This window comes from Passer domesticus, chromosome 5, assembly GCF_036417665.1.
Source record: "Passer domesticus isolate bPasDom1 chromosome 5, bPasDom1.hap1, whole genome shotgun sequence".
Classification (NCBI taxonomy): domain Eukaryota; kingdom Metazoa; phylum Chordata; class Aves; order Passeriformes; family Passeridae; genus Passer; species Passer domesticus.
In genome coordinates, this window is record NC_087478.1 from 11,202,989 (window position 1) to 11,217,655 (window position 14,667).

General features: G+C 36.2%; 1 protein-coding gene across 1 annotated transcript in view; it reads right to left on the reverse strand.

The window, feature by feature from the left end:
• FBXL13 (F-box and leucine rich repeat protein 13) overlaps nucleotides 1-14,667 on the reverse strand; it is a 61,754-nt gene that overhangs the window by 18,476 nt on the left and 28,611 nt on the right. The window contains 4 exon segments of the mRNA XM_064421532.1: nucleotides 7,892-8,053; nucleotides 8,204-8,367; nucleotides 8,847-8,869; nucleotides 8,942-9,031. Of these exon segments, the coding sequence (XP_064277602.1) occupies nucleotides 7,892-8,053; nucleotides 8,204-8,367; nucleotides 8,847-8,869; nucleotides 8,942-9,031 (439 nt within the window).

Genomic DNA, 14,667 nt, shown 5'->3' on the forward strand with positions numbered 1-14,667 from the left:
ATGTACCTAACATACATACAAAGGCATCAATTAGCACTAGTTTTATTAGACTTCCTGATTTATTCCCTGGTAAATGTCAGGGATCACCATCCAGGGTATTGACCTATTCCTGGAAAATTTCATCTTCTACATTAAATCTCCTCACATTTATGGAAAATATGGTTGGAACTATCATATTGGAACTCCTGGAAACAGATGCTGGCAAAACAAATACTGTGCAACACACAGACTAGGATCACTCACTCTCCAAAAATCAATTTCTCCTTTAGTGTCCAGAAATTACTCCTGTATTCTCTTGGAGGCATCTTCCATTGCTATGGAGAAAGGGAAGACTTTTCCAGCATCTCTTCTATAGCATATTGTCATTTCCATTTTGAAAACAATTCAAAAAGATACTTCTTGATCCTCTGTAACAGCTATTTTTTTCCTTTTTCAGTTACTTTATGTCATAAGGCCTACAGACATTTGCAGAGCACCATTTATTATTATCTTACCATGGTTTCTATGGGTAAGAAAATAATAATGACTGTACCAGTTGGTGAGGGCCTTCACTTGCTAGAGACAAAAGCCACCTGAGGCTATGACATACCAAAGAATAACTCTTCATTATTTTTATTCTCATGCTGAAAGTCTGCCTTTCTACTGCAGACTGCAATGAATGCATTGTCTGTCTCTAACAATAACTGTGTGCTAGGGTATTTCCAACTTCTTCTGAGATTTCTGTCCTGATATCTCTTTGCAACCTTCAAGGTCAGCATCTGTAATGTGTCTTTGTTCCAGACATATACAGATGTTACTTCCTGTTCACACTCCAAACCAAACAGATTGGCTCCAAAGTGATTGCAGTCCTTTGACAGCTCTTAAGTGGTGTCTCCCACCATCTATGCCTGAGCCATTTACTACTAAATTACTCAATTTATCCTCTAAAATGCCCAGATTTCTGCACAGATTAGCCACAGATAGACACCAGTGTCATGGATTGAACACTAGAAGAGAAAAAAGCAATTCTTACCATGCAGATTCATTTTGCTGTTAAAAATACATATGTGTCAGGACAAAGTTCAGATGCACATAGTAAAAACCTCCTGGGAAATGGGGAAGCAAATGTAGCTGTACTGTTTCTAATACCTGAGTAATGTGATGGTGAGCCAGATCTGTTTTCAGGAACTGTAGGCACATTTTTCTCTTGCAGTGTAGAAAACCCCCTGCATAATACATGCCATTAAACTCAATTTCTATACCTAATACCATTTGTGGTTAGAGAAGGTCATAGTTTACAAACTACGATTGCCAATGTTTCTTGAGACAGTACAAATGACAGGGATTCCATTGTAACAAAATATCCTGTAACAATATCAAGCCTGATTTTAAACATTGCTAAGTACTTTTAATTGCATCTGATTTGCATTGGGACTTCAATGTGCTGGCACATCTGGCATTGATCACAATTACTCTGTTTTAGTATTTCCTATTTTTATGTAGCATTCAGCTTCTAAGTCTCCAGATTAAATGCTCTCTCATTAACACATAAGAAATTATAACAGAACTAAGTGTTCACTCATTCATATAACCTCTACTCTGGAGTACCCAGTGACTGCAAAGCATTCTCAACTTCAAACAGCAACTACACACACACCAGCAACTCATCCAAAAGAGAGAATGGGGCCTTAGATAATTACAACAGAAAATTTAATGCATGGCAGTGTCACAGCATATGCCACAACACACAGAACATCACCACACCATTTCAGAAAGCCTCAAGCATCAGCCCACACAGAGCAACACTACACCAAAAGGCTGCAAGCATCTGCCCTTCTTGCTCTTCAGCCCAGCCTTTTATCCCCCCATGTTGATGCACTGCCCCCGTGTGCCCTCTGTTCCCTTTGGTGCCCCTGGGCACTCCATGGCTCATTGCTGTCAGTGCTGCTCACCTGCTTCCACAGCTGCACCCACTGGGGATGAGGCTCAGCCTCAGCCCCACTCCCAATCACCACACACTGTACCTACATGACAGAAGGATAGTGGAGAAGCAGAGAATATTTCTCTGTGTGCTTTGTACATCCTTTTATATTTGATTTCAGAAGCATTTCAGAGTAGTTCCCATTTTTAAAGTACTGTAACTATTTTTTATGTTTCAAGCTATTTTTTTTCTTACTCACTATTACACTGCATATAACTCACCCCTAATACTAAGCTTGCCTGAGCCAATGTCAGGGCTGTTTTTGTTCTTGGATGCTTTATGTAACTCAGGAGTCAACTAAGCTTATTTTATTTTTCTTTGCTATGTTTTTCTGTCTAAATCCTGCTTGATTAAAGACATTTTCTTCAAATGTCCTAACACTTTTATACCAAATTACTTTTCTAATGTCCCAGGAATATGGGTGGTCCAGGCCATATGCAACAGCAGCTTGTATTGGAATGAGGGAAGTGGGGCAGCTGCAGGCTCTCAGACTCACCCTTGGAGCAAAGCTGCCAGAACCTTGTCATGTAGACATTGGGGAGAAATCAAGACATTTTAACAAACATATGGAGAGTGTGAGAAGAAAATTTGTGACTAGAACTGTTGCTCTAACTCATGGAAGCAGTTCCAGTGAGTCTGCTTTCCAAAGACAGATTTTGGTCCTAAGGGCTAATGTGGTAACCATCTCTGTAATAGAAGCTCAGATCCCTTGCATATATTGTAAATAATTTTAGAGTGTTATCTAAAGTTTTTCTAATGTTAACTCTGCATTCATGGATATATTCACCATACTCACAATTTAAAATGCTGTAGTCCCTATTGCAAGGAGTTTAGAGGAGCAAAACATAAGGCAAAACAATGGCAGGAAGGATAGCTAGAAAAAAGAGAATCTTCACAAAGATTTTAAACTATTTTTCTTTGAAATAACTCAAAATCTTTGCTCTGTCACTGCATATTTGCTTTATTTTTTTTAAAGAAATGTCTCAAATATTTTCATTTCTAAGATTCTTTTAAGTTTTCTATAATATTAAGAAACTAATCTCGAGTACTTCATGAATGACAAAACCAGATGTCCTTCTACTATCAAAAAATATTGAGACTTAGAAAGTAGGTGTTGTTTAAAAAAATTTGAAAAAAGGAAATATTTTCTGAAATGTAAAAGAATGAATGCTAAAATTAAAAAGTGAAAAAATTAATATTTAAAATGTAATTGTATGGGACATTAACTTATTATCTATTTTCTGAGAGTAAGAGCAATATAGTCAAAGACCTAATGAGAAAAGTACAGAAACTTCATTATGCCACCAGTTCCTCATATGCTTGAAGTTCACTTTCTTTTCATTGCATATTTGGTTTTGTTAACGAATGGTCTTATTTAGCAAGACACTTAAGCAACATGCAACTTAAATATGACATGAATTAATTCCCTTTTTCTAGCTAGTGTTCACAAGTTTCCCTAGGCATACCTTTTTCATGCAAAATGTACAACTTTCTATGCAGTATCAAAATCTGAGCATATGCACTGATTACTTTTATTCAGTTTCCAATTTTCAGTTCAGAAGTGGCTCAGGATAAGTATAATAAACTTCTCCAAACATTAGACTTTTAATGTCTATGTTTGAAGAAGCAACAGAAGAGAAAGGCACCAACACTGAGGGAAAAATTTCCATTTTGATTAAGTCAGTCATACCTGAGACACAAATATATAAGAAAATATGGATCTATTGTATCTTTTCTCCACTATGTTTCCCTTAAGTATATGCCAATCTTTACTGCAAGAAATTCTGCTCTGCTTTGAAGGGCAGAAGGATTCTTCTGTCATTTGAAAAAACAGAAAGGAAAATTCTCTTATGTAGTACAAATCGAAGTTGCAGTTTCTAAGTTTTAAATACTAAAAACAAGACAGGAAAAGCAAGAGAGATCCACAGCACAGACTGCTGGAAAACACATGAGCTTTACAATTTTTTCTTTATTTAACACAGCATATGGGTGTTGATTGCTGTATATGAAACACTGTGCTCTCTGTTGCATTTTCAAACCAATACCTAGCCTAAGTTGACAGAGATCACAGTATGACTTCCTCTATATGCAAATAAAATGTATAATATAAAGCCAAAGCTTACAAATAGTAGCTTGTTACAGAGCAGACTGATAGGTTTCCTTTTACCAAGTAAAATTTTAAGACTAACAAATGTATTTAATATTTAATGTATTTATTTTATATGTGCATGAATTTTACATGCTTAAATACAGCAAACAGCTAAAACCACAAGTTTTTTTCCTACTATAGCTCTCAGAAATTACAAAAATTAAAATGCTCAATTTATCTGTCTTGTGGGAGAGAGAAAACTGCAAGCCTTAGCAATGCAGTGTAAGCACAAAAGCTTGGTTTGTTGCCAAGGTCATGGGTTGTGCTATGTGAAAACTAGAGTAAGAAGAAACACAGCATTTTAAATGGCTAGCTGTGGCAAGCAAAGAGAAAGAAATCATTTTTTGTTGTAATATTGTGGGACTAAATTCAAGGCAGCATACATTGCATTCAGATATAATTTTGTGATATTTTAAATGAGCACATAAGTGAAGTCTTCTTGGATTCCCTAACTCTCTTTACTTAGCTTAAGTTTTTTATTATTTTCTGGCCTCCATAAAAGATACAGGCATTATAATTTTTTCACATTCTGGGGTTTTTTTGCACAAACTTTTGTTTGTTACAGCCAAATAATGAAGCTCTTAGTCAGAATTGTGTCTGGACAGTGACTGACTGAATAGTCTCGATGGAAAGTTTTCTTGACAGGGATTCTCTTACATTTCTGTGTTCAATGCAAAGAGTTTGTCCCAAAAGTAAAAGTAACAGCTTTCACTTGGCAGAACCTGCCAATGTTTAACCTGACTCCCCTCAGTGTTTTGGGTTTTTTTGCTTTCCACAGCATTTTTGCTTTCAGCCTGACATACTGAAGACACCTTGTTAGTAATTCTTTCATTGGCAATTGTTTTCTAGACCACAATGCAGAGCAGTGCCTCTGTTGGAGCTAACACTCAGCTCTCCTAGCTTAGCTCCTGAAGAAGAACTTTGTACAAATGGCCTTACACTCCATCACTGACCCTAAAAGAGAAATGCAGGCAATATTTATGATCACTACTTTTCCTAAGTACAAGTCAATATGCAATTTGCATTCAGCAGCCAACATTGAAGATAAGCAAAAAATAATGATGGTATGTTTAAACTAGACTTTTAAACGTCCAAAAGAGTCAGAATAACTAATTGCTTAATTAGAAAGATGCTGCTCTTTCGAATGGCTGAAAAACTGAGCTGTCTGGAAAAAAGTCTGTTGGAGATAACGAGAATTTCCATTAGTTCCAGCACTCAGAAATGATTGCCACTCCAAATGACAGAGCTTGGGAAACAAATCTAGAAAGAATCAGAACCTGTTTAAACATTTCATTTGTTCTAATTTTTTTTTTTTTTAAATTTAAGGAACTGAAATAATGTTAAGGAAAAATTATCTTCTAGCACAGCAACAGCAAAAGTCACTCACAGCATTTGTGTGCAATAGCATTTCTGTACCCTGGATGAAGAGTTAACCTGAGTCCTTCCTCAGGGTGTTTCACTCAATCAATTGCGTATCTTGCACATAGCTAACTTATAACATAGACAGAGGTTATAAAAATGAAGTAGATAGAAAAGCTTTCAGCCAAATTCAGAGATTTGTAGACCTGACTACAGGTCTTTCAAAACTGCAGATGTTTCAATACAGTTCAGATCTCTGGTATGTTTAACATTACTGTACAATCAGCTTTTCAATGCATTCCCAGAATTTCTTTTGTGTTCCCTGATGAATAAAAAATTAATCCCAGAATTCTGTAGGATAGAATCATATTTTGGCTTGTACAATTTGTTGCAGCACAAAGAATCACTGCAAATCCCAAAGTCCCAGCACTACTAATGAACTGATAACCTGAACAGGGCCTCATTGTGTGACCACAAGCTACAGTAGAAGCTGGAATTCATAAAGTCACCCTGCAATAATTCAACCACTGTGACAGTTTGGGTGTTATTTCACAGTGCAGTTGGTTTTCATTCAAGAGGACAGATAAATTTAAGAAATGCAGCATCAGAATAACCAACTTTCATTAAGTCCATAAGGATGCTGAGCCTGGAAACAAAGTAACTGAATTTAAAAGGTTAATATTCTGTAACCACACTGAGCTTGAGAGCTGAAATGGTCACATTATAACTTTTTAAATAACCAATGAATACACAGCTGATCAACTATGTATGGCAGAGGCCATACATTACTTTATCATACATGAGGACAAGAATGCCATCATCCCTAAACTGGAATAATGTGACAGGGAGATGAGCCACTACATTGTCTGTGTCCATTTTTAGACATGTTTTTACTCCCATCTCTGAATTCTAAAAGTCATGATCTATTAATTTTCTTTCTTCAGTTTTCCCATTTAGTCATTTCCTATAATTTAAGAATTCTGATTTAGTAGATTTGAAATCACCATGCCCCATCCCCCTGTGCCACTGAGGGCAGGAGACAGAGAATTCAAGGGTGAAGCCCAGGAAGTAGGAAGGGGTGGGGTGAAGGTGTTTTAAGATTGGTTTTATTTCTCATTGCCTTACTCTGATTTGATTGGCAATAAATTAATTTTTTCCTTGGGGTCAAGTCTGGTTTGCCTGTGACAGTAACAGGTGACTGATCTCTCCCTGTCCTTACCTTGACCACAAACTCTTTGCTGTATTTTCTTTGTCCTGTCCACTGAAGTGGTAGAACAGCTTTGGTGGGCACCTGGAGCCCAGACTCAACCCACCAATGGGTTTAAATGTGTTAAAATCTGTAACTTTGCTAATGCTGAAACATTTGAAAGTGTCTGGAAAAGCAATAAAATAAGAGTACATTTCTACAATACCCTTACTAGTGCTTAAAAAATTTTGTCAGGGTAATCCAGCCATTCTTTTGCAGTAGGAGCAATAGACACGTGCAAGCACACTCACAGCCCATGATTTGGCTGACAGTCTGGAAAACCCAGCCTGCTAAATATTAAACCAGAAAATGCAGGCAGCTGTCCCACCTGCCCAGCTAAACTACCAACAGGATAACGTGGTATTGTTCCAGCACTTTTCAGTGCTCCTACAGGCAATATTATCAGATTTTTATAGGCCAACAGGGACAAAAAAGCTTTTGTTACACTTTAAAGCAGAATCCCTATAAGTTCTCATGGCATCAGAAACTTTAGGATCAACAGCAATTTCAACTTCTTTGTATTATTGTATCGGTCTTTTAATTTGGAAATGTTTATAAGCTTTTCCTTCCCTGTTCTCTCTCACCCTTGACTCTATCCCTGCATCACAAAACAGGGATCAAGTGCAGCTTTGGAACTCCTTCAATTTGTCTTTGTTTCTATTGATACATGATGTACCATTAGAGGAAAACAAGTCTTTACAGAAATTATATTCTTCCTCTATATACATTACCGTGTTTTCTTGATAATTGTAAAAAATGGTCAATTTTATTTATTTCTTAGTATTAAACAGTAATAAAATATTACTTCAATATTCAAAAAATTAAATAATATCCAAGTTTCAAGAGAATTGTGACAGTGGAATTGTCTTTGTTTATCATAGTCTTATTCATAGCCACATTCCAGCACTATAATATACCGTGGCTATTGAGTGACACTACATCAACAGTTAAATTTTTTTTGCTTGAACTGGAGTAACAATGAATGGATTTTTGAAAACATGATACAGGAACAAAAATTATATGTATAAAATATTTTTCAAAGTATTGATATCTATACTTCAATTCTAAGAATTTATTTTTAAAACTGAAAGATGTGTTAACAGGATTTATTAAAAGTAAAATTAACTTTAGTACAATCCTTTTGCAATGGTTACAGAAATCAGATGTGATCTAGTACCTTGTGCAGTCTGCCATATTCAGTACAAGAATATGCTTCACTGGTGAAATCATCTTAACACCAGCCTCTGTAATCTACTGGCAATCAGCCACACAAATGTGCCTGATATATAGACAGCATTTACTCATCAGCTTGAAACCTGAATCAGTATTTTGGTTATTCCTTGCTGAAATATTTAAGATGGAAGTTACACATCTGACATACATAAAGAGCATGATCCAAATACCCTCTGCAATCAGCTGAAAGATTTATTTCAAATTATCTGAATGAATTGTAATAATACATAATCCTAATTTTTTTTTGTCATTATACTAACCTTCAGTGCTGACCTTCAAAAGTTTACATTCTGCAAGGGCTTTAAAAGTTGTGTCAGAAAGTTCTGGGGAGTCAAGAAAGATAAGAGACATTACCTGTTGACATTTTTCAACCAGACCCTTTGAAGAAAAAGGGTGAAATAAACCATTCATATTCTCATGCTGTCATGTAGAAAAAAAGATCAGCAAATATTCTCCATGTAATACCAAAAAGTTACAATTTCAAACAAATAGTTATAATCCATGTAACAGTAGCTTCCAGAGAGTGAGGGGCACATAAACCACTGAAATTCTCTATATGGTTATTAGGTTTGGGAACACAAGGAAAAGAAGCAAGTACCTGGAGACATGAAGTATGGCAGACACCAGAGACAGTGATATAGTGAACAATCACTTTTACAGAAGCCTGGAAGTTCTTTTTTTGATGGGCAAAATCAGTAGCAGAATGCTGTTCCCATATATTATAGTTGCTTTACCGCTGAAAGAAAAGAAATGCTCTCATTTATAAACTAGAAGCCCATAATTCAAACATACCAATGAAAAAAGAAGACAAGACAATTGAAGTTTTCTGACAGTGAATGCAAGTGAGCAAGATTTATAAGCATAATTAGACAATAGTTGTAAAAAATTCTTTTACTTACAACTTCTCTTGAATTGATTCTTACTTGTTTGAAGTCATTTGAGAGGATAGCTCAGTTCCAATATCATAAAGTACAGTTTATTTTCAGTTCCTAACTTAAAGACGTGTCTGTAAGAGTTAACATTTTGCTAATTAGCAAATCTTGAATCCAATTTCAGCCATTGGCAGTATTTTTGAAGACATCAGCTCAAATTTACACAAGAAATTTAATGTTTATGTCTTAGCAAGCCGAACAGAAACAATACAGGAAAAGCTTGAGATCTTCTCAATGCTTTAACATTTTACCTAGGCACATAGATGCTCACTAAAACAAGAAATGCATTAATTAATCTCACTAAAAGAAAAAACAGATACATATTACTCTGATATTTGAACATAATCTAAGAGATCTGTTTAAAAAATCTATCCACTAACCAAGCAAGAGTCAGGTTCAACATTTTCTACAGCTGACACCATTTATGGAAGTGGCAATGAATTATTCTACCTTTGTTTTCCTGTCTCATTATTCTACCTTTGTTTTCCCAACCTTATGATTTATGCACCTATGTTAGATATTGAAATTCAGTTTGAAGCAAGTTCTGAATGCAATAAAATATCTTCATTATTTCTTTACAGATCCACAGTAAAATGTGTGTTAGATTCAGAGGGAGTACAAGGAAAGGTCCTCTGCAGACACAATAATATTGAGCTCTTCTACAAAACCCTTCATGCAGAACCACAACAACAGCTCTGCCTACTCTAACAGTACAATATTCAATGAAATTACAAATGGACTGATGGATCTGTCAATTCAGTTTATTCCTTTTATCACTCCAGGGAGACAATTCTTTAACTGCTTAAATTCAATAGATGTCCATTCTCTCTTGGGCATACAAAGTGTTTCTTTTCACCAATAAATGCTGTGCAAATGACAATTTCTTTTCAGCTTCCACAGAAAGCATAGATGTAAACAATTCCTCCCCATGAAGTAGTCCTCCTGATATTTGCATGTAGAGGTCTCGCTGTTTTCCAACGTTTTGAAATTGTGTAAATAACAGTTGATGGTTGAACTTTGGGATCTTAGAGATCTTTTCCAACCTTAATGATTATATGATTCTACAGTAACCCTGTGCAGCTCAGACTGCAGCTCCAGGAATTCATTTGCAAAACATCCACAGAAAAAAAGTAGTCTGGCATGTCCTCCTGGGTACCAAATAAGGCCTGTGGAGAGAAGAATCCAAAGAAGGAATCTTGTAATATAAATAGACTGGGAGAGATTTTTGCTGTGCCCCACCTCTCCAGCTGCTGCAGGAGCCTGAGGTGCTTGGCTACCTTGCCTGGGGGGAGCAGCAGTGTAAGGCACAGGCTTTGTTTAGGGTATAAATGTTGGCTGACAGTGGACACCCCTAGCAGACAGGAGATGGTCACAGAAAAGCAAGCCAGAAACTGAGCAGCAGCTGATCACCCATCACACCTCAGTATGGTCACAATCCACCAGGACATGCTCCCAGTTCTTGCACTTCCATTCTCCAGCATTTGTAGCACATGACTGGTCCCCACTATTACTCAGCAGTGGAAACTAGAATAATTTACTTCTATCTTACACTGAGTGAGGAGATTCACACCTTGGATTTCTGGCTCTTCTTTCTGAAAATTTAATGTTTGGGTTCCTTTTGCACGTGAGATGTTTTTTTAATGGAGTAAATGACTTTAACTTATAATCAAGGCAGACTGTCTTTTCTTTTCTGGCATAATGCCTCATCTTTTAACTTATGCCCAGGCTGGCCTTGCTCTTTATTTTCAGGCTGAAGTGGCCTTTAAAACAGATTCTTTGTCAATTGTTTTTAATGCTTTGATGTTAAATGTCTTTTCTTAGAGGACTGTGGCACTCTTTGCACATTTTCCCTTGTGCAGAGGGATGCCAGCCCAGAGGGAAACTGGCTTCATATCTGTCAAATACATTCTTAGACTTAAAGTGTTTGTGCAGATCTCATATACAGACAGACAGACAGATAACATGGTGTGCCTCATAACACACACTGGCACTTTTAGCACTGTGGATGCAAATAATCTGTTGTGTTTTGAGTTCAGGACAAGTGTAGCATATTTGTTTTTCTACAGTGGGTCTGTAACAGCCTGCAAAATGACAGAATGAAAACCCTACCATCAAAATAAATGGAGGAAACATTTTACTGGTAATGCATGGTGATATAAATCCCATCAAGTCCCGTGCCCCTGACAGCTGGCTGTGTTCAAGGTGGGGCCTGATATGGTGCAGCTATGTCATCCTGGATCAGGCTTCTGCAGGAGCAGCTACACTCTAAGAAGCAGATAAAGAAAGAAAAAGAGCAGAATCTTGTGAGGCTGCAGGGGAGGTGGCAGAGAGGGATTATAAAGAACCATCTCATAACCACAAGCTGGCCAGAGCATGTACAACCTGTTGGTGCACTTCAGGCAACATCCAACTGAGATGTGTCTGTCGGATAAAAGAACACTGTGGCTTTGGGAATGTGGTTGATGTGGGCAATCAATCCTCTTTTCTACTGATAGTGATCATCAGAAGATAAATGCCAGTAGGGAAAGATGTGTGCTAATTCTCAGGACAGAATGTGAAACTCAGTTGTCCACATCTAGTTTTGTATTCACTATTGGTGTATGCAATGTGACACAATCCTGTCTCTTTTCCTCACCTCTAAATATTCAGTATGTTTGAGAAGGAGTAGCTTAATGGTGAATATCTGAGGGATGTTTTGGGAAATCTATACTTTCTGCTGGTCAAGAAACACCAATTGCTTTAACATAGCATGACCAAGTCATTAAAGCAAGAGTTTATCTAACTCTGCAACAGGCCTCTTGCTTGTTGGCTCTCAAGCAGCACAACAACAGAAAAAATATGAATCCTGGGATCTCTGTATCCTGGGATCTCTGTTGCAAAGAGCAACAGGTCTGAATGACCTCTGGAGACCTCTCCCACTCTCTAATTGCTATATAATTATGTTATGTATGTGCTATATGCTATGTATGTGCTATATATTATGTTAATTTTCTAGGCACTACCTTAGCTTTGATGCCTAAAATAAACTGAAATTCCCATTCTCAAAAGGGGAGATGTAAGTAGAAGGTAATCAGATCAAACCTAGCAATCCTGGCAGAAATCGTGTGCCTTTTTCTGGAATTCAGTAAGGATTGCATAATGTTAAATGCAGTCTAAAAGTCTTTTAATCTCTATCTGGAAAACCACTGTTTGCTTAACATAGACATTTGATATTACAAACAGCAGAAATCCAGTGCTTTCCTCTATGCAAGCCAAACCAAATTATAGGGAAGCAGTTAATAATAATAATACCACTGCACAGATTGTTTCTAATTTCTTTTTCACTTGAGCTGTTTTTTTACTTGAAACTGGATAATGGATCTCAGGCATCAGGTTGAGAAAGTTCCAGTGTAAAATATGCATTCAGGTAAGATTAAATAAAATGAATTAACATTTAGATCTTACTGCAATCATATGTATGTCTCTTTCCTTTATTTCTAGAACAATAAAATCTTAAATTTCTTCTCTATATCCCCTGTGGATTGTCTATGAAACTTCAGGAACTCTTGAAAATAAGGTATAGAAATGAGCAATTTCTTGCATATTTTAGTAAAATAATTGCTTTCTCAGCTCACTTGGAATTGCAATGTTTAATAGATTGTCTCAAGAGTGAACAGCTTGGCCTGAGAATCAATGTTAGGATATATATGGAATTTAATACTGTATTCTTTGCCCCAGATGAGTAAAATCACACTTAAACCTCATCTATAAAATCAATTGTGATGGAGAATATTGAGGTTATTGAATCTTAGATCCTATTAAATTCCAGACAAAACAGACTTTTCCTGCATCAGGATGCAGTAAACTTTTTCTGACTCAGTAAAATCATTCTATAAATGTCTTATTGTTCTTGCATATACAGATCAGAAGTGAATGCAAAAATAAAAGATAAATGTAAATAAAATGTAAATAAAATATAAATGTAAATAAAGGTAAAAAAGTAAAATACAATTCCTTGTCTGTAGGAGTTTTAAGTCTAATATGTAAATGACTGTCTTGGGTTTTTTTCTTGATTGCATAAGAGTATACTATGATCTGAAATGAAAGTACAACAAACCAAACATGGAGCAAACCACAGATAAAGATCTGTCCCCATGGATTAAGAAAACAATTGCACTGAAATGATGAAATGCTTACAAGAATATCAAAGTTCATTTAATTTAACCTTTCTATAGTTTCTTATTCTGAAGAGTAGGGGTACACAGGTTTTTTATTTAGGTTTGGCTTTTTTGCTACACGTACACTACTTTACAATTCTGTCTTTTTCCCAAAACTGATTTGATTTGTGAAATCCAGTCTGCAAGCAGAATACTGTCTGCAGCACAGAAGGGATTTTGAAGAAACACTCCTGTGATTCCAGTATTGGCAATACACTGAGAATAGAAATTTGAAAATCAACATTCAGAATTGAGGAAGTACTCCCTGGGGCACATGGGACTATCTTTTTTGTATCCTGTGTTTGTCAAGAATCATAAAATGAATTGTGACATCCTTTCAGATGTTTGGCACATTACACTGATGGCTCAACGCCACATGTTATTTTTCTCTTCGTTTTCCACTGTCCAAAAAAAAGCACTTATATTAACATATTCCTGAATTAGCATTTTTCTAAAATAAATAACAGAGCATTTGTAACTTATAGTATTCTTCAGTTACACAAGTTTGTTTTCAGGAAATGTAAACAATCATCCTCTTCTTCAATAAATAAAGAACATAGCTCAGATGCGCTCCCCAAGTGATGGCCCCTTTTTTCTTGCTTGATACATCTGAAGAAGCCAAAATTTGCCAAAATGAGATTCTCCCAATGAAGCTGGAGCAGGGGCAACACAGATGTGGAAAACTGGTGAAGTCTACATGTAGACTTCTCCAATACCCCTGCAAAGCAGATGTCAAGAAACGAAAGGAATAAATTAATTTTTCCCAGTGGCTTGTGTTCTCCTCTCCAGCTGTGGTAACCTACAGCAAGTGACAGACTGCTGTAACACATTTTGGGCATGACATGCAATTGCTTTATACCCTCAGGTCTTTCCAGTTTTGTGTCTAATAGCAGAAAATTTTCCACAAACACTGTTCAACTTCAGAAGGAGAACAAACATCTTATGCTTTCTAGGTGGGGCTCTGAGAATGTCAATGGTATTATAGGGTACCTTTCGAACAGGACACAAGAGAATCTCTATATTTTTAAGAAAATATGTTGAAGCTCATTAACAAAAATATTTACTGCCTGTGTCATACAGATAAAATCTTAATTACTATGACTTTATGTAAAAACCCCCATGCCTACAATTTATCCAGTATTATTGCCATGTATGAACATAATAGTCAAAGAAAAGATTGCTTTGTTTTTTAGCAATGGACTAGAAAACGTCTGCTTAATTCTCACTTTTCTGCCCCTGCTTTAATGAGCTAGTTAAATGCCTTGGTCCTGAAGTTGCTACTCACACAATCCTTAACATAATCACACACTTTACAGATGGGCTTTCTAATTAACCATTCAAATCCTACAGAAGTAGTGGCAATAGAACAATTCATATAAAAAGAACTGTTATGTTAAAATGAAAGAAAAATTAAAAAAAAAAAACCAAAACCAACATTAAAAATACTCATTCTATAGAATATTTTAAGCATCATTTCAATGTTAATAGTGTAACTCCTCTACAGTTTTCCAACTAATTCTGAAATGTTAGCCTTACAAAATTTCCCTTTGGTTTCATTCATCCAGTGAGGGGAAAAAATATTTTTAAAATCC